This window comes from Peromyscus leucopus, chromosome 8a, assembly GCF_004664715.2.
Source record: "Peromyscus leucopus breed LL Stock chromosome 8a, UCI_PerLeu_2.1, whole genome shotgun sequence".
NCBI classification, from domain to species: Eukaryota; Metazoa; Chordata; class Mammalia; order Rodentia; family Cricetidae; genus Peromyscus; species Peromyscus leucopus.
Genome location: NC_051085.1, coordinates 19,354,987 through 19,382,798, shown reverse-complemented (window position 1 = coordinate 19,382,798; position 27,812 = coordinate 19,354,987). Strand labels below are relative to the sequence as shown.

Here is a 27,812-nt window from a genome sequence, read left to right as displayed (position 1 = left end):
GAGTGCTCTACATATATGTCTCAGTGAGTTTTTTTATTTTATTTTATTTATTTATATTTTATGTATGAGTGCTCTACATATATGCCTGCATGCCAGAAGAGGGCATCAGATCCTATTACAGATAGGTGCTGGGAATTGAACTCAAGTCCTCAGTTTCTCAGGTTCTCTGGAAGAGCAGCCAGTGCTCTTAAGCACTGAGCCATCTCTCTAGCCCCTAGTGAGGGCTTATTATTGGCTGCAAAAAACAGTCTAGAAATTCTGGGTGCAGTGACACAGAGCTATAATCCCAGCACTCATCACCAGGGTGAGACAGGAGGATCAGGTATCTCAGGCCAGTCTAGGTTACATCCTGGGACCCTGTTTCTCACACACACACACACACACACACACACACACACACACACACAGAGACAGAGAGACAGAGACAGAGAGACAGAGAGAGAGACAGAGACGGAGAGGGAGAGACAGACAGACAGACAGACAGAGACAGAGAGGGAGAGTGCTCCAGAAAGTATCTGATGATTTATTGTGTTGTCTGGGTAACTTAGATAGAACCAACAACATTTAGGCTATGGTGAGAAGAGGGTTCCCTGCTTTTGGAGCTGATGCCTTGGACATTGTAGGGAATCTAGTCAATGTATCTTTTGACTTTCCTTTCACCTCAATACACAGTGACCTGTACTGTGTTGAGAAATCGAGCAGTTACCCCTAAGCAGCCTCAGATGTCAAAATCTCTCACACCTCATTTTATAAACAAGTTAAGCAAGCTACAAGAGAGAGAGAGAGAGAGAGAGAGAGAGAGAGAGAGAGAGAGAGAGAGAGAGAGAGAAACCTCCATCCTTCATGGACTCAGCACTTAATGGAAGAGTAAGAAGAAAACAATTGCTCATCTGAAGTCAAGCAAGTCGGCTGGGTCTCCAAGGAAGCTGTCTTTCAAGAACGGAGAGGCATAAGCTTGCCGCCTTTCCCCCTTTCTGCCCCTTCCTGACGAGATCGGTATCAGGGAAAACGCTTGGCACTGTCTCCTCCGTTTCATCAGCAGTTTTATCTCTTGTTTCCCATCTTCTCACTTTTCCCCTAGACTCTGCTCCGAACTAGTGCAGAAGTCTCACCACGGAAGGCTTTCCTCTCTCCTTTGCACTATATATGCTGGGTAGGTCCCTATGGAATCCTTTTGTGGCGGTTTGAAAGAAAACGGCCCCCAAAGGAAGGGGCACTATTAGGAGGTGTGGCCCTGTTGGAGAAGTGTGTCACTGTGTGTGGGGGGGGGGGGGGGGGGGCTTTTGAGAGCTTTTCCTCAAGCTTCCCGCAGACTGACAGTTTGGCTTCCTGCTGCCTTCTGGTCCAGATGTAGACAGCACTGTGTCTGCCTGCACGCTGCCATGCTCCCCGTCATCATGATGACAATGGACTGAACCTCTGAAACTGTAAGCCACCACCTCAATTAAATGTTTTCTTTGTAAGAGTTGCTGTGGTCACGTATCTCTTCACAGCCATAAAAGAACCCTAAGACACCTTTCTTCCTTTGAATTAACTTTTGAAACACGGGAAGGAATCAGGTACACTGTGTTTCTAGGTTTGTTTCCAGAAACTTTTAGTTAGATTTTTTTTTTTAACAGAATCTCACTCTGTAGCCTGGGTTGAACTGGAACACTATGTAGCCCAGGCTGCCCTTGAACTTGTGAAAATGAGCCTCAGCCTCTGAAGTGCTGAGATTACAGATACAAACCATCAAAGCACTGCTGTTTTTAGAAACCATTAACAGTTTCTTCACTCTAGGAATTATTGATTTATCACAGCTTTTGTTTAGTGGAAGTTAGTGTGACTCAAACCTTTGGAGCAACCTTTTGTTTTGTTTTGTTTTGTTTTTTGTTTTTCTGAGACAGGGTTTCTCTGTGTAGCTTTGCGCCTTTCCTGGATCTCACTCTGTAGACCAGGTTGGCCTCGAACTCACAAAGATCCGCCTGCCTCTGGCTCCCGAGTGCTGGGATTAAAGGCATGCGCCACCACTGCCCAGCGGAGCAACCTTCTTAGAAAGTTGAAAGGAACTAAAATTGTACCTGGAAGAAGAATAAGAATATTTATTATAAATTCATCTAAAAGTAGTTGATTAAATTATAAACCTTCTTCTAGACAATAAAACCTATTCAGAACATTAAATAACCCTCAGCTACCACCCAGGCCCACCCCAACATCAACCGCATCTATGACCTGCCGGACCATGTCCTACGGAACCATAGCTGCACGATCTCCATGACTCCGGGGAAAAGCAGGATGTCTGAGAGAAGTTTCTGTGAGGGTCCAGCATTGATGGTGTAGCAGAAGTCAGAGGCCTTGAACCAGACCAATAATTCTTTACCATGAACATTTGCAAGTAAAGCTGTGTGGACAAAAGGGTCTACACCACGACACACCACAGCTCCAAATGCCACTAAGATGAATGAAGAGGTGATGGAGAGGTGGGAAAGATGGAGGAGCGAAGTGTTTTGTTGCTTTTTGTTGTTGTTGTTTGTTTGTTTAATTAATATTTTTATTTTCTTTTAGGGGCGATGCTGCAAGGATGAAAGACAGATATGGAAGAACTAGGAAATGAGTGGCATAGGGGCACATGATGTGAAATTCCAAAAACTATCAATTAAAAAAAAATCTTAAAAAAAAAGAAGGACCAATGATTGTTAGTGAAGTATTATTTTTGTGAGCTTCTTGTAGCTTTGAAAATTTCTACAAAACGTTGTTTAGAAAATATGGGCATTTTTTTTCTCTTCAGATGGTCTCACATCAGAGCAAGGTGGGTAGTTTTCATCTGGTGGAAGAGAGAGGAGAAAAGAGCTATTAAATTTCCGATTTTTTTCATCCTTTCTCGGGAAAGCCTATGAAGTGTGGACTGAAAACCACTGGCTTTGGTTCAGCTCCATCACTGGACGGCTCATGCTCTCCCCGTAGCTCTTGTGGGCTTTGTGCGGGCAGTTCCTATCCCACACTGACTTTGTTATACAGCTCCTACTGTACTCACCTGCACAGACTCCTTCCCACCCCCATGGTAAGGCTCTCCCGCTGATATCACCGTGACTTCACGTTTTCTTGCTCTGGGTATCTTGGTAAACATGTGACTCATCATTCTATGAGTTGCTCTCACAGACACAATGTTTCACCAAAGGACTAATGAGGATAGTTTTGTCTTAATAAAAAACACTGTCATTTAGATAGATAGATAGATAGATAGATAGATAGATAGATAGATAGACCAACATAGGGGTACATGCTTGTAATCCCAGTACTGCACAGACTGAGGCAGGAAGATCATAAGTACTGATTTAAAGGCAGCCTGTCACACATAGAGATATCCTGTCTCAATAAAAAACAGAGCTGGGTGGCGGCGGCGGCGGCGGCGGCGGCGGCGGCGATGGCGCACGCCTTTAATCCCAGCACTCGGGAGGCAGAGCCAAGCGAATCTTTGTGAGTTCGAGGCCAACCTGGTCTACAGAGTGAGTTCCAGCACAGCCAACACAGAGAAATGCTATCTCGAAAAAGCAAAACAAACAAACAAACAAACAAGTAAGTAAGTAAGTAAGTAAATAAAAAACAGAGAGGATACTGTTTGGGATGTCAGGTACTTCCTTGTCTCTGAGTTCCTTCAGAAAAGAAGTAACTCTGGGGAGTCAAGATGCGATGGTTACAAAGTTGAGGCCAGCTTGATCTATAGAGCTAGTTCTTGTAGCCAGTCAAGGATGCATAGTGTAGCTCTGTCCCAAAAAACTGGAGTGGGCAGAGGGGAGAAAATTCGTATCTCCTCACTCTCACCCACTTTTTTTTTTTTTTTTTTTTTTTTTTTTGGAGACAGGGTCTTGATACATATCCCAAGCTTTCCTTATGCTCTTGGCAACCGCTGTCTCAGCCAGGGGGTGGTAGAATTATAGGCATGTGCCACCATGACCACCTTCCACTGTAATTTCTCTTTGTTTGTTTGTTTGGTTTGGCTTTTGGTTTTGATGTTGGATTAAGGGTTTTTCTTTTTGTTCCATTTTTAGGATTCTTTAAAATTTTCTGCGATAAATTTTCATTTTTTCTTATAGTTTTGGAAACTATTACTTAGGCCAAGAGGTGTAGCTTACTGGTAGAGCCCATGCCTAGCATGCCGAGATTCAATCCCCAGAAGGACAAAAATATAAATAAACAAATAGGCAGACCTTCAGCAGGGGCATAGGCTCCATTATGAGGACTCTTTGTGCTCGCTAGAAGAAGTCACTCAGGCGTTGGGAAATCTGGACCACGTCTTGATCTTCGCCCTGATAGTTTGTCCTGTTGAAATCTATCTTGTCCTTTAATTACAGCTCTCTGTGTGAAGCAGCTGGCTAGGCAGAAAGTAAAAAGGAATTGCTGAGTGAAGATAAATTAGAGAGCCCTGAGACAGTCTCAGTCTTCCCACAGAAAAATCTGGGGAGACTATGAAAGATAAGACGTCATAGCCTTTTGAATCTACCACTGCCGTTATGATGGAGGCTACTTCCTATCTTGAGGCAAAGCCAAGGCCAGTCAGGGACATGCCCTCGTGATGACTGCGAGGCCTGTAAGTGGCCCATTTGACCTAGGTCCTAGGACATTCGACTAGCTACAGTTCCTTCCTTTAATTTTACACACATTGCCAGGATAATGCATAGGCACCGCGATATTATTTATAGTAAAGGCAAAGTTTGGGAAAGACAGTGTCACACAATGAAAGGATAATTTTTCTCAGTATGAAATGGTCACTGTATGAAATGATGAAATGTTATGAGGTAAATTTGCCAGGCATGGTGCCTCATTCCTGTAATTCCAGCACTTGGGAAGAAGAGGCAGAAGGACTATGGGTTCTGGTCCTGGTCCAGCCTGGGTTGCATAATGAGACCTTGTCTCCAAAAGAAAGCAAAAGTAGCTGGGAATGGAGCTTGGTAAAAACAATGCTTGCCTAGCATGCAGGATTGTGCATAAATTTTGCTTTTCTGACAGTGGCTGACAATTGTCTAGGGGTATATGTAAAACAAAAATAGGTGTGTGCTAGACTCCAGGGCATCTGGCCGTCTTATCTAATGGTTAGAATGTTTGGGATGTCAGGTACTTCCTCATTCCTGGGTGGACCCTTCTTCTTATATGGTATCTTTTATTCACTTAATTCTCAGAGTTCTGAGAGTAACACTGTATATGCTTCTTCACTAGAGGAGCTGAATGTATTTAAAATATTCCTTACCTGGTGGAGAGTAAGACATAGGGATTTGCTTTCCATGGCCTTGTGATTAAAAAAATAACAATAAAAAAAAGAAGAAAAAACATATCTATGTTCTCCTTGCAAAAACTTTCATGAAAGTAGACAACACAGATGTGATGTGTTGACATTCAGAATTGACTGTTTCCTGGATTTTTCTCCTGGAAGCGGATGATCTCTTTGTTCTTTTCCTTTAGAAGAAATTGTAAGCATTACTTAAGGCCTCCCATTTATCAAGGACTTATTACAAGAATGCTCTTTTATTGGTGTGTGTGTGTGTGTGTGTGTGTGTGTGTGTGTGTGTGTGTGTGTGTGTAGATCAGAGTCTATAGTCACTTTTCTTCTTCTACCATTTGATCCAGAGGTCAACTAAGGTCATCACTCTGGCCTGGCCACACAAGTGCTTTTACCCATGAGTCATCTCTCTACCTTTCCTCACTTTACCTGACCTTTTTTTGAGACAGAACTTATGTTTTGTTTATAGGTCAGGATTGAGACTCAAGCTCACAGGGTGATTCGACAGCAAACACTTACTAGGTTGTCAGTTTGAGGGGATCCCACATCTACCAGTTTCAAAGATTCCTAGGTCCATACATTAAAAAAAAAAGATTCCTAGAGAGACTTTGAACAAATTTGTGTTTGACGTTATGGGCATTGAAAATCATGAGCAGAAAGGTGTTCTGTCTGGTTCCAAAACAACGTAAACCCAGGTCAGTGATGAAAAATACATGTTCTGAGCTATCCATAAGAGCAAATGTGGAAAATAACATCTAAACGATCCAGACAGCTTTTCCCTGACATCCGCCTATGCTTAGGGTGTTTTCGGGGTTAGGAAGGACATGCTAAAAATAACAAGAGTGGACAAGTCTTGTTTAAAGCCTACCTTTTAGATGAACACATGACTAAGTCTTCCTGAACGAGGCAACAATTTCTTCAGACGTCCTTTTCTTGCACAGGCCCCTTGAGTCCACTTCATTTTTTTTTTTTTTTCTCGGAATACCGCTTCACCATAGCATTGAGTGTCTGGCTCTTACGAACACTTCTCAAGAAGCAGCGAATTTATGGCATGCACATGTTGGAAATCCCCCAGAAGCCCTGGGATTTTTGAAAACTCTGAAGATGTGCATGTTTCTAACTCTTGCTAACACACTCAGCCTTATGGTAATGCTGCCTTTAACACAGCTGCCTCATAAAGGTCACAGGGCATCAAGTCACATAGTTGTTCAAAAGTATTTGAATGAAAACTGAGATGCCCATGGCATGCTGGGACTGATCACTAGGTTACCTTTGTCACCACTAACTGTAAAATTAGTGCTGGTATCAGAATGATTGAAAATGACAGAAAAAGCTGGGTAGTGGTGGTGCACACCTTTAATCCCAGCACTCGGGAGGTAGAGACAGGTGGATCTCTGTGAGTTCGAGGCTAGCCTGGTCTACAAAGTGAGTTCCAAGGAAGGCACAAAGCTACACAGAGAAAGCCTGTCTCAAATAAATAAATAAATAAATAAATAAATAAATAAATAAATAAATAAATAAAAGAAAAAAGAAAATGACGGAAAGTTGATTTTCCCCCCAGTGTTATAGTCAGGACTGGAGCATCCTACAAGGCAGCTACTTTGCCACTGAGCCAACCTGGCCCAGAACTTTGCCCTTTATGGCTTTACTTCCCAAACATACATACAGCTGGCAAGTGACCAAAAAGTCTACAGATGCTGCTGATTCCACAGCTGTTCAACTATCCTTTCTCCCTTTCTATCAGAATGTCAATTTTATGTTTCTTCCTTCCTTCCTTCCTTCCTTCCTTCCTTCCTTCCTTCCTTCCTTCCTTCCTTCCTTCCTTTCTTTTCTAAAGGGGTTTTATTTTGTTTTGGTTTTTGAGATAGTCTCTCTATGTAGCTCTGGCTGTCCTGGAACTTTGTATATGCTTTGTAGACCAGGCTAGGCTCAAATTCACAGAACTCCACCTGCCTCTATCTCCTGAGTGCTGGGATTAAAGGCACTTTCCACTACATACGGCAGCTAATTCTTTAAACTTTAATGTGCTTTCATGTGAACAGATTCCTACTCTGAAAATCTCCTCTAATGCAGTTACTTGTATTTTATTTTGTTTATCACACCTTTAGGAGTGTTCCATATGCCGGGGCGGTGGTGGCACACGCCTTTAATCCCAGCACTTGGGAGGCAGAGGCAGGTGGATCTCTGTGAGTTCGAGGTCAGCCTGGTCTACAGAGTGAGTTCCAGACAAGCTCCAAAGCTACACAGAGAAACCCTGTCTTGAAAAAACGAAAAAACAAAACAGAGTGTTCCACATAACCCAGGCTGATCTTGAACTCCGGATCCTCCTGCCTACAGCTCCCAAGTTTCGAGTTAAGGTGTATGCCACCAAATCCAGTTTATATTACAGCTTCCTTAGCTCCTCTCACCCATAACAGCTTATTATCAGGGAGAATCATCAGTTTAGAGTTGGAGCTTGTGCTAACACTGACTGAAATCACTGGTCTCCTGCCAGGCAGTACCCTCGTTCCCACCTTTGCTATGTTTGGAGTTTTAGATAATGATCACCTGCATTCCTCATCCTCTTTAATTATGAAATACTTCAGGTCTTCCAGACAAGTGAGAACCCGAGCAAAGATAAAAATTCAGCGTGCTTCTGATGGATCCCCACGGCACGCTTTAATTACAAAGGTTAAACATCTGCGGCTTCCCCAGGGCTACCTTGGAGATATATCACTTGGTACTTGTTTTTCTAAGGTAAATATGTGGGGGGGGGGGGATGTGGGGTGTCAAGGTATTTGAAGGGTGGTTGACTCCACAGATGAACCAGAAGAATCTAATCAAAAATGGTTCTAAATTATGATCAAGAAAAAGAAAGGAAGGAATTTGATAGAAAATGAATCTTTCTATTTAACCTGTTTTAAATTTAAAACCTGTTTCAGTTGTAGATTCAAGGTCAGAGACCAGTTATAGAGCTCTAACTCTGGGATGTCAGGCATGGAGGTGCACATCTGTGTCTGTAATTCCTAAAGGAAAGGCCTAAGACGGAAAGACAGGGAGCTGAAGGCCAGCCTGAGCTACATGGTCAAAGTCTGTCTCAGAACAACACACACACACACACACACACACACACACACACACACACACACAATCTTCAACAACAAAATCTGTGCTGAAATTACATATGTATTCCTACACTGTCAGGAGCCAGTAAAGCTTCAAGCAGTTAGATGAAAGCAGAATAGTAAATAATAGAAGATGGAGAGCTTTTAATGCAGAGATGAGAACCACAGTCGTGTTACCCCTTACCATAGCTGCTGTTTTCATTTTAAATTGTGAAGTAAACATTATAAATTATGAGTTCTACAGACTATATCAGGTGCATCTTGGTTATCAGGTTTTGGGTTTTGTTGTTGTTTTGGTTTGGTTGGCCTAGACCTTCTGGTCCTCCAGCCTCTACCTGCAGAATCCTGCAATTACAGGAATGCATGCATTGGGCCTGGCTTCTGTTAGAGTGTTTACATACTGCATTATACATGTTAGGGTGCTGGGTGTAGTTACACTTAAATTATAAATATGTCATCTTTGTTGTTGTTTTGTTTTGTTTTGTTTTTCGAGACAGAGTTTCTCTGTGTAGCTTTGTGCCTTTCCTGGATCTCGCTTTGTAGACCAGGCTGGCCTCGAACTCACAGAGATCCGCCTGCCTCTGCCTCCAGAGTGCTGGGATTAAAGGCATGCACCACCACCGCCTGGCATGTCATTTTTTTTTAAGATAAGATTTTTTTAATGTATTATTTACTTTGTTTTTGGAGAGAGGCCTTCATATAGCCGGAGCTGTTCTTGAAATCAATATACAGATGAGGTTAATCTTGAGTTCCTGATTCTCCTGACTCCAGCTCATACTGGGATTGCAAGCATATTCCACCACGCTTCCTTTTTGGTTTGGTTTTTGAGGTAGGGTCCTGTTCCGTAGCCCCAGCTGGGTTGGAACTCACTGGGTGACCCAGGCTGCTGGCCTTGGAGTTGCCGGCGTCACCTGCCTCTGCCTCCCAAGTGCTGTGGCCACAGTCTTGTCACAGCATGAGGGCATAAACACTGCCTCAAGCTCTCCCGACAGTGTCTCTCACGTTCTCACTGACACACAGTGAGTAGCTCGGTTGAGTTGAGGTCGGTATGCTGGAGAACTACTCCAGTCAGCCGCATGCTAGTTGCTCTGAGTTGGGAAAAATTTGAACTTGAGCCACAGCTGTGTCGGGAACATCTGTCTTCCAAAGCCCTGGCCATTCAGACTCTGGCATTCTGGCTGGAGGTGAGGGTCCCAGTTCTGTCTAACGAACCTTGATAGTTTACTCATGTCTTCTCTAAAGGGTTGCAAGTTAAACCCAGAGTCGTTTTCTTAGTTTGTGCCTAAAGACGGTATAAATTTACTTTTTTTTATATTTATTTATATATTTGTGCGTATGTATGTGACAATTCCTGCCACTGCACTTTTATAGAGGCCAAAAGATAAACTTGGGGGAGTTAGTACCCTCCTTCCACTAGGTGAGTCCTGGGGAATGATTGATAGATTGGTAGGCTTGGCAACTGGCGCCTTTACCTGCCAAATCGTCTCATCAGGCTAGGATAAATTCATATATATATCACTCTTCTCCTTCTTCTTCTTCTTGAGACAGGGTTTTACTATACAAATAAGGCTATCCTTGAATTCACTAAGATCCACATGCTTCTGTCTCCCTGATGTTGGGATTCGAGACATGCATGCATGGCTTTATTTAATAATAAAACAAAATAATGGTATTGGCCTCTGCTACCATAGCAATGAAAATCTCTCTTACACTATCATTACTAAGTCTGGTGATCAGCATGGTTAAAAAGTAACTGCCAGACCAGGGTGTAAGCAGAAACTCCCCAAAAGGTTCCATTGTGCACCCCACTGCATGGGGGCAGGTGGCTCAGTGCACCAAATGTCTGGGGCAGAGGGTTTGCCTTTTTCGTGGTGTATTGTGTGTCGGGTGTGGGGCAGGGGGATGGGGGTGCCTCCCAGGACTGTTTATATTCAACAAGAAAGTGTGTTGGCACTGACATTTCTCTACACATCGGAACTCAAGTAAACATTTCCCAGAAACATCTGGAGATCGCGGAAAGAAAACTAAAACCAAACAACGAAAAAACAAACAAACAAACAAACAAAAACAAAACAAAACAAAACTTAAAATTCACCGTTTTTGAAGACTTCCGAATGAACGATCTTTTCCACAGGCTACCCGGCTTTTCTTGCCTTCTCCGCCGAGTTTGGCGCGGTTCGTTCCGGGTCTCCCCTTGAGTTCTGGAGGTTGCCAGCCGCCAACTTTACACATCAGGAGCTCAATTATATTTGCCTCAACTAAGAAAAGGGAAAAACAGAAGTGAGGAGCCAATAAAGCCTATAAATATGTTCCTACCGTTGGTGCACTGCCGTTTATGGAGAAAACTCACTTTTAAGATTTTAATAAGCTCTCCAACTTCATTATTACTATTTTTTTCCTCCCTCTAAGCACAAAGCTCAGCTGTTTCGGCACGTTGGAAACAAAGTCTGGAATTTTTAGAAGAGGTAATGTGTGGGTAGGGACCTAGTACCCTGGGCAGGTGAAGAAGTTGAGCAATTTTCCTAAAATACGATAAAGGGACAGCCTTTGGCCTGGAAACTTAACCCAAATCTCTAGAGACTAAGGTGAAAATTCACTGAACAAAACAAGGGAGCTGGACTGGACTTTTCTAGTGTCTAAAGATAGGAGACATTTCTATGGCCTTTTAAAAATGGTGTAAAGGGGGGTGGGGGGGATTGCTCAGCATTTAACAGTTGTTGTGTTTGGTTTGTTTTTGTTTTATTTATTTTTTTAATTTTATTTTTATGATAGGGTTGCTCTGTGCAGTCCTGGCTGTCCTGGAACTAGCTCTGTAGACGAGATTGGCCTCATACTCAAAAATCAGCTTGCCAAGGGGTAGGCCGCCGCTGCCGCCGCCGCCACCACCACCGCCCGGCTTGTTTGCATTTAACGGCTCTTATGACTCTTGCAGAGAACCTGAGTTCTGTTCCCAGCACCCACCATCCGTGGACTCACCGCCTGTTCTGATGCCCTCTAGTCTCCGTGGGCACTTGTATATACATGTGGTACCCATAAACTCACACAGCCTCACACACGTGTACATAAATAAAACTAATAAATCTTTAAATACAAAATAAAAGTTGTGTGTGGTGATGGAGATTGAACCCATAACCTTGTGAATATAGGCAGGGGCTTGTCCATTGTATTACATCACACTACCATAGAGTTACATCTTAGCTAAACTACCCCAGTCAGCTTCTGAAGGCATCTCCCTGCCTCTACCTCCTGAGTAGTTAGGATTACAGGCCTACAGCACTAGCCTCGTTATATTTTTGAATCCTGAATTTAAATGATAGCAATAGAAAACATGATTGTCAATTGTCTAAAAAATAAACAAATAAACAAAAACCTTAGGGAGGGCCTGGTGAGATGGCTCAGCTGTTAAGAACACTGGCTGCTCTTCCAGAAGACCTAGGTTCAGTTCCCAGCACCGACATGGCAGCTCACAACTGTCTATAACTACAGTTCCAGGGCATCTGACACCTTCATACAGATATACATGCAAGCAAAACATCAAAGCATATAAAATAAGAATAAATAAATCATTAAAAAATATATTTTTAAAGCCGGGCGGTGGTGGCTCACACCTTTAATCCCAGCACTTGGAAGGCAGAGGCAGGCGGATCTTTGTGAGTTTGAGGCCAGCCTGGTCTACAGAGTGAGATCCGGGAAAGGCACCAAAACTACACAGAGAAACCCTGTCTCGAAAACAAACAAACAAACAAACAAAAAGAAGAAAGAAAGAAAGAAAGAAAGAAAGAAAGAAAGAAAGAAAGAAAGAAAGAAAGAAAGAAAGAAAGAAAGAGAAAGGAAGGAAGGAAGGAAGGAAGGAAGGAAGGAAGGAAGGAAGGAAGGAAGGAAGGAAGGAAGGAAGGAAGGAAGAGAGAAAGAGAGAAAGAAAAGAGAAAAGAAAGAATAAGTTTTTTTTTTTTTTAAAGTTTGGAGAGTTTTTCTGGATGTGGTGGCACAAGCCTTTAAGGCCGGACTAGGAATTCAACCAAAAATTCATTGCTATCATCTCCATATTTATTTATATTAGAAAAATGAACAGAACATAAATGTTCCCAGTTTCTGGAGGGATTCATTTTGTATGCTTCTGAGGACAGGAACTAAATCACTCAATCATTCGATGCTACTTAACACCTGAGAGGTGGTTGGTATGTGTGCGGAAGGTTCTTCTGCAAATCAGGATCTCTCTGCTGTCCTCTGAGGAGCGTGAAGAGATAGATGACAGTAAGTTTGACCCTGTTTCGTGTACTTCTGAGTGTTCAAACTCTGCACACATAATGCAAGGATTGTTTACTTGGGCTGGAAATGCAACCGAGGGTTTTTATTTTGAGGGGACTCAGTCTGCAGCCAGGATGGACTGGGGCTCAGTCTGCAGTCAGGATGGACTGGGGCTCAGTCTGCAGTCAGGATGGACTGGGACTCAGTCTGCAGCTAAAGCCTTGAAGCAATGAGTGAAATGTTTATATTGGATCACATGACTAGTTGGTTTTTTGTTGTTGTTTTTGTCCCCATTTTAGGTTTTCTTCTGAAAATAAGGTCTCATATTAGTATACCCCAAGCTAGATTCAATCTTAGGTGGCTAGGAATGCCTTTAAACTTCATTATATTTTTAAAACTAGTATGTAGCACACTGGGTACCATTGTGACATTTTAAAGTGTTTTTATGACCCCTCTCCCCAATCCCCTGAAACCTAGGCAAACACTCCTCAAGAGACATTCTCAGCTTTCCTGATGTTGTGACCCTTTAATGAATCCCTCATGCTGTGGTGACCCTCAACCATGAAATTATTATCTTTGACTTTTCTGAGACAGGGTTTCTCCATGTAGTTTTGGTTCCTGTCCTGGATCTCGCTCTGTAGACCAGGCTGGCCTCGAACTCACAGAGATCCGCCTGCCTCTGCCTCCCGAGTGCTGGGATCAAAGGCGTGCGCCACCGCCGCCTGATGAAAATCATTTTTGCTGCTAACTTCATAACTGTAATTTTGCCACTGAGCGGTGCCTCGGTTCCTATGCCCGTCGGAAATCTATTTCCCAATGGTTGTGACCCAGAGGTTGAGGGCCTCTGCTCTACAGTTAAATCTCCATGCTTACATGACCACCACAGAAGTCAATCAATCTCATCCTTACCACGGACTCTTAGGATCACACTGAGGCTGTGAAGCTTACTCAGCAAACACCTTGACCTGGGTGAGCGATCTTGCCAGCCCTGCCTCAGCCTTCTGACTGAGGCGACTACAAAAGTGTGGTGAAGTCCATAAACACACACTTAACTTTTTACGCCCAAGTGAGGCTTGATTTTGGGGCCATTCCCCCTGCTTCCAGCTCCCATGTGTTTGAGATCACTGTAGTCAGCTATTCGTCTTTATATTGCATTTTATGGCTGAAACATCAATTAGCCAGAATCACAGTCCCTTCGCAGAGTTCATTCTTCTTGGCATTTTTAGGTCTGGGTTTTGGTGTAGATAGCCCTCCCAAAAGCTGTAACCACTAGGTTGGGCCTGTAGTCTCCCACACATCTAGGGAGCTGTGGCAAGAGACCGCAGAGGCTTGCACAGTGTGGAGCCTGGAATTGTATCCCAAATTGAACATTTATAGACTTTTTGTCTTCTCAGGTAAAATATCACCCCAAAGTTCCAAAGTCAATGATGCACAATCATATAGCTTATGATTGTCCTTTTTTTTTAATTATGCCATCTGTTTAGTTCTGCATACTGTTCTTAAATATTCTTAAAAGTATGGACTTTAAGGCTGGAGGGATGGATCAGTAGTTGGCTGTTCTTCACAGAGCTGGGTTTGATTCCCAGCACCCACACGTCACATGTCAACTCACAACTATCTGGAGCTCAAGTTCCAGAGGACTTGACACCTTCTGGTCACTGTAAGCAACCAGGCACACACATGGAACACAGACATACAGGCAGGCAAAATACCAAAATCCACTTCAAAAAAAAATCATGAGTTTTATTAGTCTAAGACATGATAGTCATTAGACCTATTTTTGGTAATCTTGAATCAATGCAATAATTTTTTTTTTAAATCATACAAGACATCCAGGCTATCTTTATACTAAATTAAAACTTTATTGAATAAAGAACACTCTCCCGAGCACATGATTGGGTGGACTAGGTCTACATTACATGCAATGAAGCTGAACATGACAGTAGTTTAACATGGAATGTCAAACATTAGTTTTTCATTGTACAAAACCATTTATGTAGCCCACGTGCAATAAGAAAAATATGATACTCAACATTTCACCAATCATATGTAACGCGTTTTTAAAAAAAGGCATCTGAAGAAACTGGTAGATGTCTTTAGCATATAGTTCAAATAAATTAGTTACATGTGCACTGCTGTAACCCCCTTCAGGCCCTCTTGTATTTGAAATAAAATCTTAGTGCACACATCGAAGTTACTCGTCGCTATAAAAGGCTGTTAAACTCAGAAGACAAGTTCTGAATTAATGTGTAGTTAAGTAGGACAAAAATCAAATTACCAGTTACTACAAAATTCCTTTAGGCACATTTAATCGTCCACTCTAAGCATTTCTTTTTCTAAGTCTCTCACATTAATGACTAAAGCCTGTTTACAGTACTAAAATTCTATCATTCAAGCATCAATGATTATATTTCAGAGAAAGGAAATCATTCATTTCAGTAATGGCATTACTGCTACATTCTAAAAAGAAGGGGGGAAAACATAATTAACAAAACCAGTATCCATAATAGGACACATGGAGAAAAAAAAATTTTTAGGGAAAAAGTGTGCTTTTCTCGCACAGCAGGAATTCTATAATGTAAACACCATATTGGCCCACACCACAAAAATCCACGAGGAAGGTTCAAATTTGAACACCATGTGCATTAGATTCAAATTTGCATTTGTGAGTTTGTACTGCCTCTGCTTGTACCAATAATGACAAATAAAAAACACTCTTACACACATGCACACCCACACATAGAAATGAATTGTTAAATATTGAGCATGGCTTGCTTCCCTGATTCTAACTTGAAAAGAAACCGCTTAAATGACATTACGACCGTATTGGAAATGTTGACAGAAACCATTTGGTGAATGTTAAGGGACAGCTGAGGATGATGTATGGGCTCTATGGTAACACCACACAAGGTGGGACAGATGTGAAAAAGAACCCACGGGGATGTAATTGCCATGGGCGACTTTTTCTTTGAGCCTTGTCTGAACTTTGAACTGATACTAAGAATGAGAATTAAGAATGGTAGCACAAGGTCCACCCACACCTGAAGGGTCGGGCCTAGAATGCTTTTCTGAAAAACCACAAGTTTTTGACACTGGAATGTTTTAGCAGGGACATAGGACAACCTATCATTTCATAAAGAAAACTCGTTGCTGAGGAAGTATGGGTTCCTGGCCAAAAGCTATTTCAGTTTCTCGATAAAACAAAAAAAATAAAAAATAAAAAAAAAATCACCCACTCACTCACATGTACAGAACCATTCTTAAGGTTCGGTTTGGGGGTAGAGAGAAAGCCCTTACTTATCTATAGTCACCCAATGTGACTCTAACTAGAATTGAAGTTCTTCGAATCAACTACATTAAATTACCAATATGTACCTCCCTTATCCCCCACCTGTGCCACCCAGCTATCCCAAACACCCCCCAAGGAACCTAGGTATTGTAATGTCTTTGTTTTTCTACGCCTCATCGCTGAGGTTGTTGAGTACCACCTCCATGGGAACAAAAATGAACACCCCAGGTATACTTTCTGTAAGCACCCCTTTTTCTCCTCCACAATCGAGTGGCATCATCTTTGATGCTCAAGCCTCTCTCTCTCTCTAGATCTCCAGGTCATCGGGCCGAGGTCGGCTGCTGGCGCGGCTGCTGGCTCTGCTGGAGGGTCGCTGGTCCACAATGGCTAGCGGCTGGAGTTCATGTCCAGCGGCCATCTTTTTGGCATTCTGGTTGTCATCGGGGAAATCAAAAGGCTGGGCGTGGGAGTTGGAGATGGTGCTTCCGGCCTGCCCCATCCGATTTTGCTCGGCACTGTAATTAGCCCAATTTTGCTCGCTGGCTTGCTTGTTGTAATTGCGGCAGGAGGAGTTGTTTCTGTCACCAGTAACGAGCTTGTACCCAGGGGGAGACATGGGCGAGAGCGGGGCTGTGGGTGAGGAGCAGCCATTGAAGTAAGCGTACTTGGGGGAGCCGCAGTCTTTGGAGGGGCTCAGTGGGCCGGTGGTGGCGTGGTAAGGATCGCTCCTCCCCTTCACGCGATCCTTGACGCCCTTGAAGAAGACATAGAAGAGTTCGATGATATTCAGGGCGAGGGACACCAAGGACACCACCAGCATGAAGATGATGAAGATGGTTTTCTCCGTGGGACGCGAGAGGAAGCAGTCCACCTGGTGGGGGCAGGGATCTCTTTTGCAGGTGTAGACGGCACTCAGGCTGAAGCCATAGATGTACCACTGGATCAGGAGGAAGGCCACCTCGAAGACAGACTTGAAGAGGATGCTGATGATGTAGGTTCTCAGCAGGCCGCCCCTCATCTTCACCTTGCCGTGCTCTTCGATGCCGTACTTGAACTTCTTGATTTCGATCTGCTTCAGGTGCATGTCCACGTTGGCGCCGTCCGTCTGGGCCACTTTGAGCTCCTCCTCCTTCTTGTTCAGTTTCTCCTCCTTCCTCATCACGTAGAACACGTGAGCCAAGTACAGGAGCGTGGGCACGGACACGAATATGATCTGAAGGACCCAGAAGCGCACGTGAGAGATGGGGAAGGACTTGTCGTAGCAGACATTTTCGCAACCCGGTTGTTGAGTGTTGCAGCGGAAGGCCGACTGCTCGTCACCCCACGCTGACTCCACCGCGGTCCCCAGCAGCAGGATTCTGAAAATGAAGAGCACAGACAGCCACACCTTCCCCCCAGCCGTGGAGTAGGCTTGGACCTTGTCCAGAAGCTTCCCCAAGGCGCTCCAGTCACCCATGTTTGGGCACCTCCTAAGGAAAAAAAAGGAAGAAAGCAACTCAGTGATTATAGACCACAAATGGGTGCATATATATACACACACACAAAATTTTTTTTTCTTAAGGCGACTATCAAAATAAGGCAGATTCAAGCCAAACCAAACCAAACTTCAAGTGCAACCCTGGCTGTATTTTCCAAAGATGAGGTTAAGTCAGAGAAATAACGGCACCTAGTTAGTGCCAACCTGTGGGAGGATATATTCCTAGCTGTCACCACCGCAGACAGGCCTTCTCTGTGTAAACAGCCCCGCCTGTCCTAGAACTAGCTAGGTCTGTAGACCTGGCTGGCCTTCAACTCACAGAAACCCACCTGCCTCTGCCTCCCAAGTGCCGGGATTAAAGGCATGCGCCACCACATCCTGGCTGCCTATGCTTATTTTATTCGTCTGATAAACAAGGACAATTCTTGGCTGTGCATGCCTAAGCAAAATATTGTTGTGTATAATTAAAGTATAGGGATCTAAGTAAGGACTTGGGAAAGGACTTACAGGGCCTTACATAGCAACTAACCCTAGTTCCCAAGATGTTAGGATATTGTCTTAGTCCTAATTTCACTCTGAAATGTTTCTCCCTGATATATCAGGCATGCAATTTGTATGCATTCTGTGTTAAGGACATTTGTACACTTCTTCCTTTCTTTGACGGGCCTCCTGTATTAGCCCAGGTTGTTTTTGAAGTTATGCTCTTCTTGCCTCTCTCCACCTCCTGAGATTCTGGGCATGTGCTCCCATACTTGGTCTGTTTTCTATCTAGCGTGAGGACTGCTGAGTTTGAGGCTATCCTGCCACTTTGCCTGAATAAAAATCTCCAGACTAACATCCACATTTCCACTGAATTCACTTTGTCTCAATACCATTTAATAGTTTGATAGAGGAAAAAGGACCATATCAAGACTATTTTTCTCAGCCCAGTAGTGGTAGTGCCTTTCATCCCAGGACTTCAGGAAGCACAGGCAGGCAGATCTCTGAGTTTAAGGCCAACCTGGTCTACAGACTGGTTTCCACGACAGCCAGGGCTACACAGAGGAACCCTGGGTTTTTGTTTGTCACAAAAACCAAATAAAAAGAATATTTTCTCAAGAAGAAAAAAAAAAGATTGCCTTTTCCAGTTCTCTTGGCAAGTTTTGGGCCTTGAATCAGAGCATCCAATTGAACCTAGCCAGGGGTGGCGGTGCATGCCTATAACTTCTGCACTCAGCAGGGAGAAACAGGAGAATCACTACCAATGAGGCCAGCCTGGGTTCCAGACCAGCAAGGGCTACAAAGTTAGGCTCCATCTCAAAAAACAAAGCAGGAATGGGAAGATGGATTACTTAGCAGGTGAGGGCTCTAACCACCAGGCAAGACAACCTGAGCTTGAGCCCCAGGACGGACTCACATGGCAGAAGGAGAAAACCTCCCTTCAAATTTTTGGAAACAGCTTCCTGCCTACCCAGAAAACCCGTGGTCCTTAGACCAAGACATTCCAATGATCACACAGAGGCTCTGAAGGCAGAGGAAAGTTTCTCTGAGGGTTCAGACAATGTAGACACACACAGTTTTTTAACAAGGTTGACAGCCAGGGACAACGCCACAAGTAGCAGGACAGAGGTAGTCAAGGATGACCTGCCTCCAGCTCCTGAGGGAGGATTGGGGTTGTGAATCTCTCCTGGCTCCATGGGTACCTCTGATGATGACCAGACTCCTGCCAAAACTAGAAGAGGTGGGTGGGAAGGTCCAGGCAAATAACATTTTCTAAACAACCATAAACAGAAGGAAAGATCTTTCCTCCTACTTTTCGGGAGGTCATTTCAGACTGTGAAATCGGCATATGCAGTGTAATCAAAGAGGAGCAAGGGCTGGCAGGGTCCAGAGTTAAAAAGCCAGGGAAAGGCTTGAAGTGAAGGGAATAATTTAATCGTGATAGACAGTATAATGGTTTGAGAACATAAAAGAGAAAGCCTCTAATTTAGCAGAAAATGCTAGACTAGAACTGAAGGGTAGTCCGCAAGGGTCAAACAAACAACAGAATTTTTTGGAGCCGTATCCAGACAGTTCTATGTGATGATGTGTAAATTGGCCCCACTTCTGTTGGTAAAGAATTATAATATTCTGCCAGGGTCATCTGCTTTTGCTCAGATCGCCAGTTGTTTGGGGGGGGGGGCGGGCGGTGAAAACAAATTGATCAGATGGTTGCACACATCTCATCAGGATCCCGCACAGCAATAAGATCAAGGCAAGCAGGGTGCTCAGAGGCAGACTGGGCACCACGAAAGCTTTGAGTCAGCACATCCCCGTTCTTCAAAGGGAAATACAAGTGAGGGACGCTGGTGGGAGTTCATTATTAAATTCTTTATATCCCGGCTGTACGAAACTTAACTTTTGTATAATTCTGAGAATCCTCAAAAGTATTCCCAGTGCCAGGGCATGTGAACTAGGTCATCAGTCGGTTCTCTAGGTAATAGTTTTCCTTTCTTTCTTTCTTTTTTATTGCACCAGCAATTTAATTGCAAAGTTGCCTTTTCTTGAAGCACCCACGCAGCAGTCATTTGCATTAATGAGTTACAGCCTTTCATCTGAATAAGATACGAATTATCCAATTTGGGCACTCCAGCTCCTGTAACATGTAGACACCTGTTATTACCACCATCATAGATACCATCAAATAATGCTTAATGGGATGGCTCATCGTGTGACTCCAAACTTAGTTACCTCTCTGTTTTTAGTTGTTCACTGTTACCAATCAACAGTTCTATCCACTGGCTGTTCTTTTTTCTAGACTTTAATATTTTCACTTTTCCGGATCTTAGAGATCATCCAGACCAAAAAAAAAAAATTATTTTGGTTCTTCAGCATAGGGTCTTGCTATGTACTCTTGAGTAGCCTCTAGTGTACTTCCTATGTAGCCCAGAACGCAATTATAACATGGTCTAAGATAATGGTTTGTGCAAAATTCTCAGATATAGGTTCTTTATTCTTTTTTCCCCCTTTGAGTCAGGGTCTTATGTAGCCCAGGTTATCCTCAGGTTATACACAGGATGGCCTTGGACCTCCTGCCTACAGCTCTGCTGTGGTTACGAGCCCAAATGAGCACTCATTCAAATTTCAGCTCGATTCCCAGCCCTTAACAGCAGATTCTTGATAGAGACCAGGCCAGCCACTCTTCTAGTACTTTCTGTCTCCTAAATCACTTTCTTTTGCTAGACACAATCACCAAGGCCAGATGCTCCAAGCCCCAACCATCTAGTGTGACCTTCACAAGGACCCACTCGGTCTCTTTACAGCTGCTCTAGAACCTTGGTCTCACAACAGCATTTGCTGACATACATGCCCAGCCCTCAAGAATGGAATGAATCTGAAGCTTTGGAAGGCAAGGCCCAAGAAATCATCTTTTGTTTTGTTTTGTTTTGATTACTATTTAAAACAAATGTCCCAGGTGGTTCTGAAGTAAAATTTTGTAGGCAAGCAGGAGACCAAACAGTGGCTCCTCAGAAGTTTGGGCGTTTCCCTGCCCAAAAATATTTCCAAGTGGCAGAACATCTGGGAAGGAGAGAAGGCCAGAGTGTCTAAATATTTAGTCGGAGGTACAGAACATTCAGGGACAGCAGAGCTCCGCCACCTGCAAACTGAGGTCACCCTTGGCCCCTCTGTTCTGTCAGTCACTCTCTGCTACTGCCGGAGATCACAGGAATGGAACTGTTTAACCTAAATGAGTTGTCTTAAAAAGACTTTACATTTGAAATAAAACTAGTTGACTGTCCCTTTCCCTAGAGACTTAACAAAGCATCCTGTAGAAGATGCGGTCAAATTGCATGCCCTTGGTATCACAGTAATATTTCAACTGTGATAATTGACTGTTGATTGTATAGAAATTTTCTGATAGACAACTATGATGAGTAAGAAATAAAATTACCGATTACTGTAGCGGGCTTTAATAGCATCTTTTGAGGTAGGGTCGGGCTCAGCCTAGCACTGGGTTTCCTTTGTACCCGAGGGTGACTTTGAACTCCTGGCCCTTCTGCTTTTACTTCAAGTGATGAGATTACAGGCATGTGCTAGCATGCCCAGCTGGCAGCATTCTTCTTTTTTGAGAAATCTCACTATGTAATCTAGGCTCGCCTGCCTCCGTCTCCAAAGTGCTATAATTAAAGGCGTGTACCACCACCTCCTAGGCTAGCAACCATCTCAGAATGAGAGAAAGTGAATTTAGATGAAGGTCCTTTAATGTTTTATGTAAAATTATACTCTCTAGAAATACATGAGGAAATGTCTACGGAAGTTCTTGATAAAGTCACTTAATAGACAATGTAATGGAGGAGGTTATCGCTCAGTGTGTGTTCCGGCCTGCCACGACTCCCACCCCGTCACCTTAGCCTTAAACTCATGTCTGGATGGATAGCCTGTGTGGTTATCCTTTTCAGCCTTCCAAAATGCTGAGATTATCCCAGCTCCATTGTGGGTTTTGGCTGTGTTTTTTCGAGACAGTTTTTTGTCTGTGTAGCACAGGCTGTTCTTGAACTCAGAAACCCACCTGCCTCTGCCTCCCAAGCACCAAAATTAAAGATGTGTATCATCACCATGTCCAATATCATATGCTAAGTCTAAAAAACTGTATGCTCCTAAAACTCCTAAAATACAAACTTTCCTACTATTTCTTTTTAGCTTTATAAGGAAACCTGCCCCTTATACCAAATGCTCAATTGTGACTTTCCCTGTTTATTTCCAACCACAGACAGATGGATTTTTTGGGTTGTTGTTTAGGCAACTTTCAGTTGACACATGAATAACATACCTGAATCTAATTTGAAAGATAAGCTTTATCTTCAAGATGAAATCAGACTCTGACTGCTTCCTCCCGGCTTCCTAGCATGTAGCCTGACTCACCTCTCTTCAAGTTTTCCGGCCGCTCCTCTTGCCAAAATATTTGCATCTCAGCTCCGCACTACACTCTTCATTTCAGCTCTCATTAGCAAACTTTCCTGAGCAGGAACTATGCAAGGGTCCTTTCCCAGGTCCCGGAATATCCTGCTTCCTGTCCTATTTTTTTAAACAGCTTTCCTCTATACCACGTCACACATTTGCATACTGTCGGGATCCTCCAGAATCTGAACCCTGGGAGGGAACTGGGGGGACTCTCATCTGCCGTAACCTCAGCATTTAGGAAGCTGAGACAGATGGATCTCGACAAAGTGAAGGTCAGAGTCAGGTCTACGAAAGCAAGACTGCCTCAAAACAAAGCAAAATAAACCAAAATCTTCTTTGAAAAAGCCAGAGGGCCTGGAGAAATGATCCAGCAGTTAGGAGTGCTTGTTGCCCTTGAAGACAGAGGACATGGGTTTGGTTCTCCACATGCCTATCTATGGCTTCAGTAGCTTCAGAGGATCTAACACCCTCTTTGAACCTGTGGGTTTCAGGCACACACATGTTGTACATTCAGGCAAGACCACTCATACACTTAAAGCAAAGGTTAATTGTGTGTCCCCTCCCCCCACCCCATCACCCAGAAGTAGTGCCTAAAATTTCAAAGGACAGTTTTGCTTAAGGACTGCTGTTAGTTGAAACAATATACTTCAATCATTTTGAGCCACTTAATTTTTTTTTTTCTTTTTTCGATACAGGGTTTCTCTGTGTAGTCTTGGCTGTCCTGGAACTCACTCTGTACACCATCTGGCTGGCCCCAAACTCAGAGGCCCCCAAACTCTGGCACCCAAGTGCTGGGATTCAAGGCATGCACCACCACACCCAAGTTGAGCTGCTTAAGTTTAGGAGATGTGACCTCAATGGTGGTGAAAAGACCCAAGGAATGCCCCTGTGTTCCCCCAGTTCTGACAGATGGCAACACACAATTTCAAGGTAACAAAGGACAAAAATCAGAGAAGCAGTCTACCTGAAATGCTTGCTTAAAGAATGACCAGTGTGGGGAGATGGTTCTGAATAGGAGAGCAGAGCTGATGTTAACCAGCTAATGTAATACCTCTACACAGCCTGAATCTAGAGGTGATCTGAATAAGCACACCACAGAAAACATCACAGTTCAGACAACTCAACCTTTGCAACCTCATACCGGGAGAATATGCTTAGCTCTTGTCAATGAAACCTATATAATCATTGTCACAAATGCTGACACACAGGCTTCATTCAGATTACCTCGATTCCTTTGTTAGGGATTCTCTAATATTCCCAGTCTCACAGAATTTGATATGGAACAGACAGTTTTTCCGTCCTGCCTACATACACATCCTCATCTGAACAGTCAAAATAGAGCAGACTCCACAGAATGGGGTAAACTGTGGCTAAAGGACCCCACCCCAAAGGAAGATGGTAAACCAAGAGACAATCTCTGCCTTTGCTCACCACCGGCCACCCAGCTGCCCTGCTAAAGGTTGCTCGGTCAACTTTAGGGATGGGGATGGAGGGAGTTAAAAGCTGCAGACTAAAAGCCATATTCAACTGCCATCCAAGTAACTTGAAAAAGCCATCATTTTTTTTGTTAATTTCGTCTGCCTCCACCCACACCCACCTCCAAAGATAGCTTACTAAACAATGCTGTTACTCTGAGCATGTAAACACAGGTTTAGGATGCCCAAATATATTAAGAACAGTCTTGGTGGGGTAGTGGTGGCTCACGCCTTTAACCCCAGCACTCCGGAAGCAGAGGCAGGTGAATCTCTGTGAGTTCGAGGCCAGCCTGGTCTACAAAATGAGTTCCAGGAAAAGCTCCAAAAGCTACACAGAGAAACCTTGTCTGGAAAAAAAAAAAGAAGAAATTGTATTTGCCTCAGTAAGCACTCCATGAGATAACTCATGTATTCCATGCTTTCAGTTACCACCATGATAAAATAATTTGGTATCTTTTTCTATAACAAAATAGTAACTAAAACTGTTCAAACAACATAGTTTCTAAAAATTGTAAACAGCTAGAAAAGTTGAGACATGAAGTTCAGGCAAGTTACCTAAAGAACTAACCATGGGTTGAATTTTGGCAAAAGGTATTTTGCTCACACATCTCTACATGGTAAATTAACAGTCATGGAAAGTGGAGGGTTTAATCATTTATCCCAAAAACTCAAAACACATTCGCACCTTCTTGCCTAGAAGTAGCTGGAAGTTTTTTTTTTGTAAGCTTGGGTGTATTTATACTGAATGTGGACGTTAATGATACACAAGATGATTACATTCTCTCTCCTGAGCTGAGCTGGATCGGCCCCAACACATCAAGAGTCAAACAGAATCTTGAAGTGAAGTTAGAACAGGAAAGGTGGAGTCGCAGGTATTAATCAGTGGGTGACTTTCCTATCGTTCCCTTCCCTCGGGGTATATAAAGTTTCTACAGTTCACGCCGAGCTACACCTCTGCATACGGTAATAATTAAAGCAAGGCAGTGTCCGCCATCCCCTTCTCTCTGTGCCTGCATTGGAACCGTCTAAGTACCTAACCAAAGGCTGCTGCTCCCTATCTGGAAGGAAATGCAGCCTTCCTTTGCTCGCTGCTGGCTTTCGAACCAAACTTCCCATGGAAGGTCATGGGAAGGAGAGGAGGAATCCCAAACTGCGAGGGATGAGATGATGGGGGCAGCAGCGATGATGAAGAACTTCTAAGGGGCACTAGAAAAATACGGTAGGCGTTAAGACCGTGGGAGATCAAAGCACGGACCACCGGGGGCCGCAGGCCAAGGACGGTGGCTTTCACACACTAGGGAGACACAGTCCAGTAATTGAGAATTCAACACCTCACCAGGACAGAATGTACGGTCTGTAATTGCGCTCATTTTCACTCAACTCGGCCTACCAAGCAGAATCTAGGTCCTCATTAGCATATTCTATTCCACAGGCTTTTATTTTCAGCAATTCTCCTCAAAAAAAAAAAAAAAAGTAATAATAACATTAAGCTTCCTCGTGGCACACTGCTGGCCGTTGGATTGGTAAGATTTACCACTTTTCAGTCACTTAGTACTTTGATGGCGGAACAAAGGAAATGAAACCCACCTCCAAACACAGCCCGGTGGGCTTTTTAGGTCTCTAGTCTGCTCTTCCCACCCGAAACCCAGCACGGGGAGGGAAGGGAAGCTCGCCTCCGCGCGCGGGCTGGGGAGCGCCGGTCCGAGGCTCTGCCAGACGTGCCCAGCGAGCGTTAGGTGGACCCGGGGGGCACGAACCCGAGAGCTCTGCTCGGAACTCAAGGTTTGAATTTCCCAATCCCGGACGGATCTGCCTCAGCCCACGTCAGGAGCCTGCCGCACGGTTTCTCGAAGGGTCTTCTTGGCCCCTCCTTCTTCCGCCCCGCCTCATTCTTAGGGAATTTCAAGAGTTTCCACGAGTGTTACAAGTGCCTTGACCAGTAACCGGGGCTCCCTAGGTGTTCAGAGGCCCTTCCCAGGGGCTGCACCCCTCGAGTTTAGGGAGAATAGGGTGAGGAAGGGTGGTGGGGAGGGGGGAGACGTTAAGACTTTCAACTTGAATTAAGTCGATCGCTTGCTCTTTGACCGACGGGCGGCGAGCCCGGTCTCCCCTCCCCCTCTCCGCGGGCCGAGGTCTGGACCGCGAAGCCCGGAGGCTGCGGGGAGCGCGAGCTGAGCTCGGGATGCTAAGATGGCAGGACCGGCCCGCGCAACGTCCCCCACCCCCCAAAGCTTTCACTTCGGTTCGACTCTCAGCCTCATCTGGTACAAAAAAAACCAAGAACTTCAATACAGACTCACCCTGAGTTATTTCCGTCTGGATTTAGGCGGGACAGAATGAACTCGGGGCAAAGTGCTTTACAGAATGTGTTACCGATAAAAATAAATAAAACAAAACACAAAAGGCTTTAAGACGGACCCCTTTTAAGCTGCCCGTTAACATCATCTTTGCCTGGTGCTTAGCGCCAACTCCAAACTGTCCCAGCAGCTCCGAAGTCGCTACAGGTCTCCTCCGCAGGCAGGCGGAGGAGGGAGGGGGGTAGCTCCCTCTACAAGTGCGGCTTCAGAAAGTGCCTTTCCCCAATTCCTTCTAGGAGCTCGTGTTTTAGCAGTTGATTTTGGAAAAGCATCCTGGCACACACACACACACACACACACACACTCTAAAACGCCCGTTTCTCCCCTAACGCTCCTCTAAGTCACCACCACCCCATTCAAGATTTCCCCTGCCCCGGAGTTGCCAGCGTGGTGGAGTTAAAAGCTGGCGGTGCGTGCAAAGAAGGGGTTCATCCCCAAGCTGCGCGCGGGCTTGCACAAAGTAACCACTGTTGGCCGGAACAGCAGCCTCCTGATCTCCATATCTTCTGGCTTAATCCTGAAAAGTCTAAAGAAGGAACCACGTGGAAGTCAAGTAGCCGCAGCTTCTTAACAAAGCACTCTGTCACAAAAGGGATCTGCTGTTTGAAGGCTGCAGATCGGCGGCCAGTATTTCCATATGAAAAAAAAAAAAAAAAAAAAAAAAGCACGCAGTGCCCAACACTATCGGAGGCACGCTAAGCAAACTTGACGGAAATGTCCAACCCAACGCTTCTGCCCCCAACCCGGCCCCCACCTCCCGCAACACCTACCCGATTAGTAACTATGCAAAAGTAAAGTTAGGCTCCGCGACAAAGAGCCACATTTAGTAACTTGGTTCCTTACGCGGGCTGGAAAAGTTTGAGTCTTTTACCTGTTGCATTGTCAGGAAAACTTTCTAAACAACCCAAATCTAAGCCAGCACGTGGCGATGAAAGGCACTTTGAAGTCCCTCGCTCGGCTGGCAGTATCATAAGGCAAAGTGACAACGCATTTATAAACCGCAATAGGAGAGTTTTCCTTACAGAAGAAGACGCTAATAGGTAAAGTGGGTTTTTTTTTTTCTTTTTCTTTTCAAAAACTTACTCTTTCGCTTAATGAAAGCGAAGCCGGCGCGCCAAAGCGGTGAGGCTCCTTGGAGGCCGAAGTCAAAGCAAAGGAGAGCTTTACGCTCTCGGACCTGTCTATTTAAAGTTTAAACGTCTGCTGCTGTTTGGTACTTTCCTCACGCCTTCCCCCAATGAAAGAAAAGTGCTGATACCTCGTAAAAGCGTTTTTCTAACTTGGAGCACAGAGCTTTTAAAAGTTTCAAGCCACTGACTCAACTGGAAGGCGGGGCTAGGAGAAAGGGGAGGGAGGAAGGAAAGGCGGGGAGGAGGCTGGTGAGCGTGGGGCTGAGCAGGCAGAAGCAGCAGCCGGGTCAAGATAAAGTGTAGTCTGAACGTGCTGGAGAGAAAGAAAAAAAGAAAGAAAGGAAAGAAAGAAAGAAAACAGCCCCAAATCCACCTCCGCCACTACTTGGCTGTGACTCCTCACAGATTTAAAAACTTTTGAGTCTGGCGCTGGCTTCACCAGATGACCAGGGAAAGCGAGACCATGTACGTTTTATATTACATTTTCTAAACTAAATAAACCAAAAAAAAAAAAAAAAAAAAAAACAAGTACAATACATTAAAACGGGGGAGACAAGG

The 27,812-nt window shown here is 44.2% G+C and overlaps 1 protein-coding gene across 1 annotated transcript; it reads right to left on the bottom strand.

Annotated features, from left to right (window-relative positions):
• Positions 1 to 14,444: 14,444 nt before the first annotated feature.
• On the bottom strand, positions 14,445 to 27,417 carry Gja1 (gap junction protein alpha 1). The gene is made up of 2 exons (XM_028868361.2): positions 27,208 to 27,417; positions 14,445 to 17,364 (listed from the first exon to the last, which is right to left on the bottom strand). The coding sequence occupies exon 2, from the start codon at positions 17,349 to 17,351 to the stop codon at positions 16,203 to 16,205; it is 1,149 nt and encodes a 382-aa protein (XP_028724194.1). The 5' UTR covers positions 17,352 to 17,364; positions 27,208 to 27,417; the 3' UTR covers positions 14,445 to 16,202.
• Positions 27,418 to 27,812: the final 395 nt, after the last annotated feature.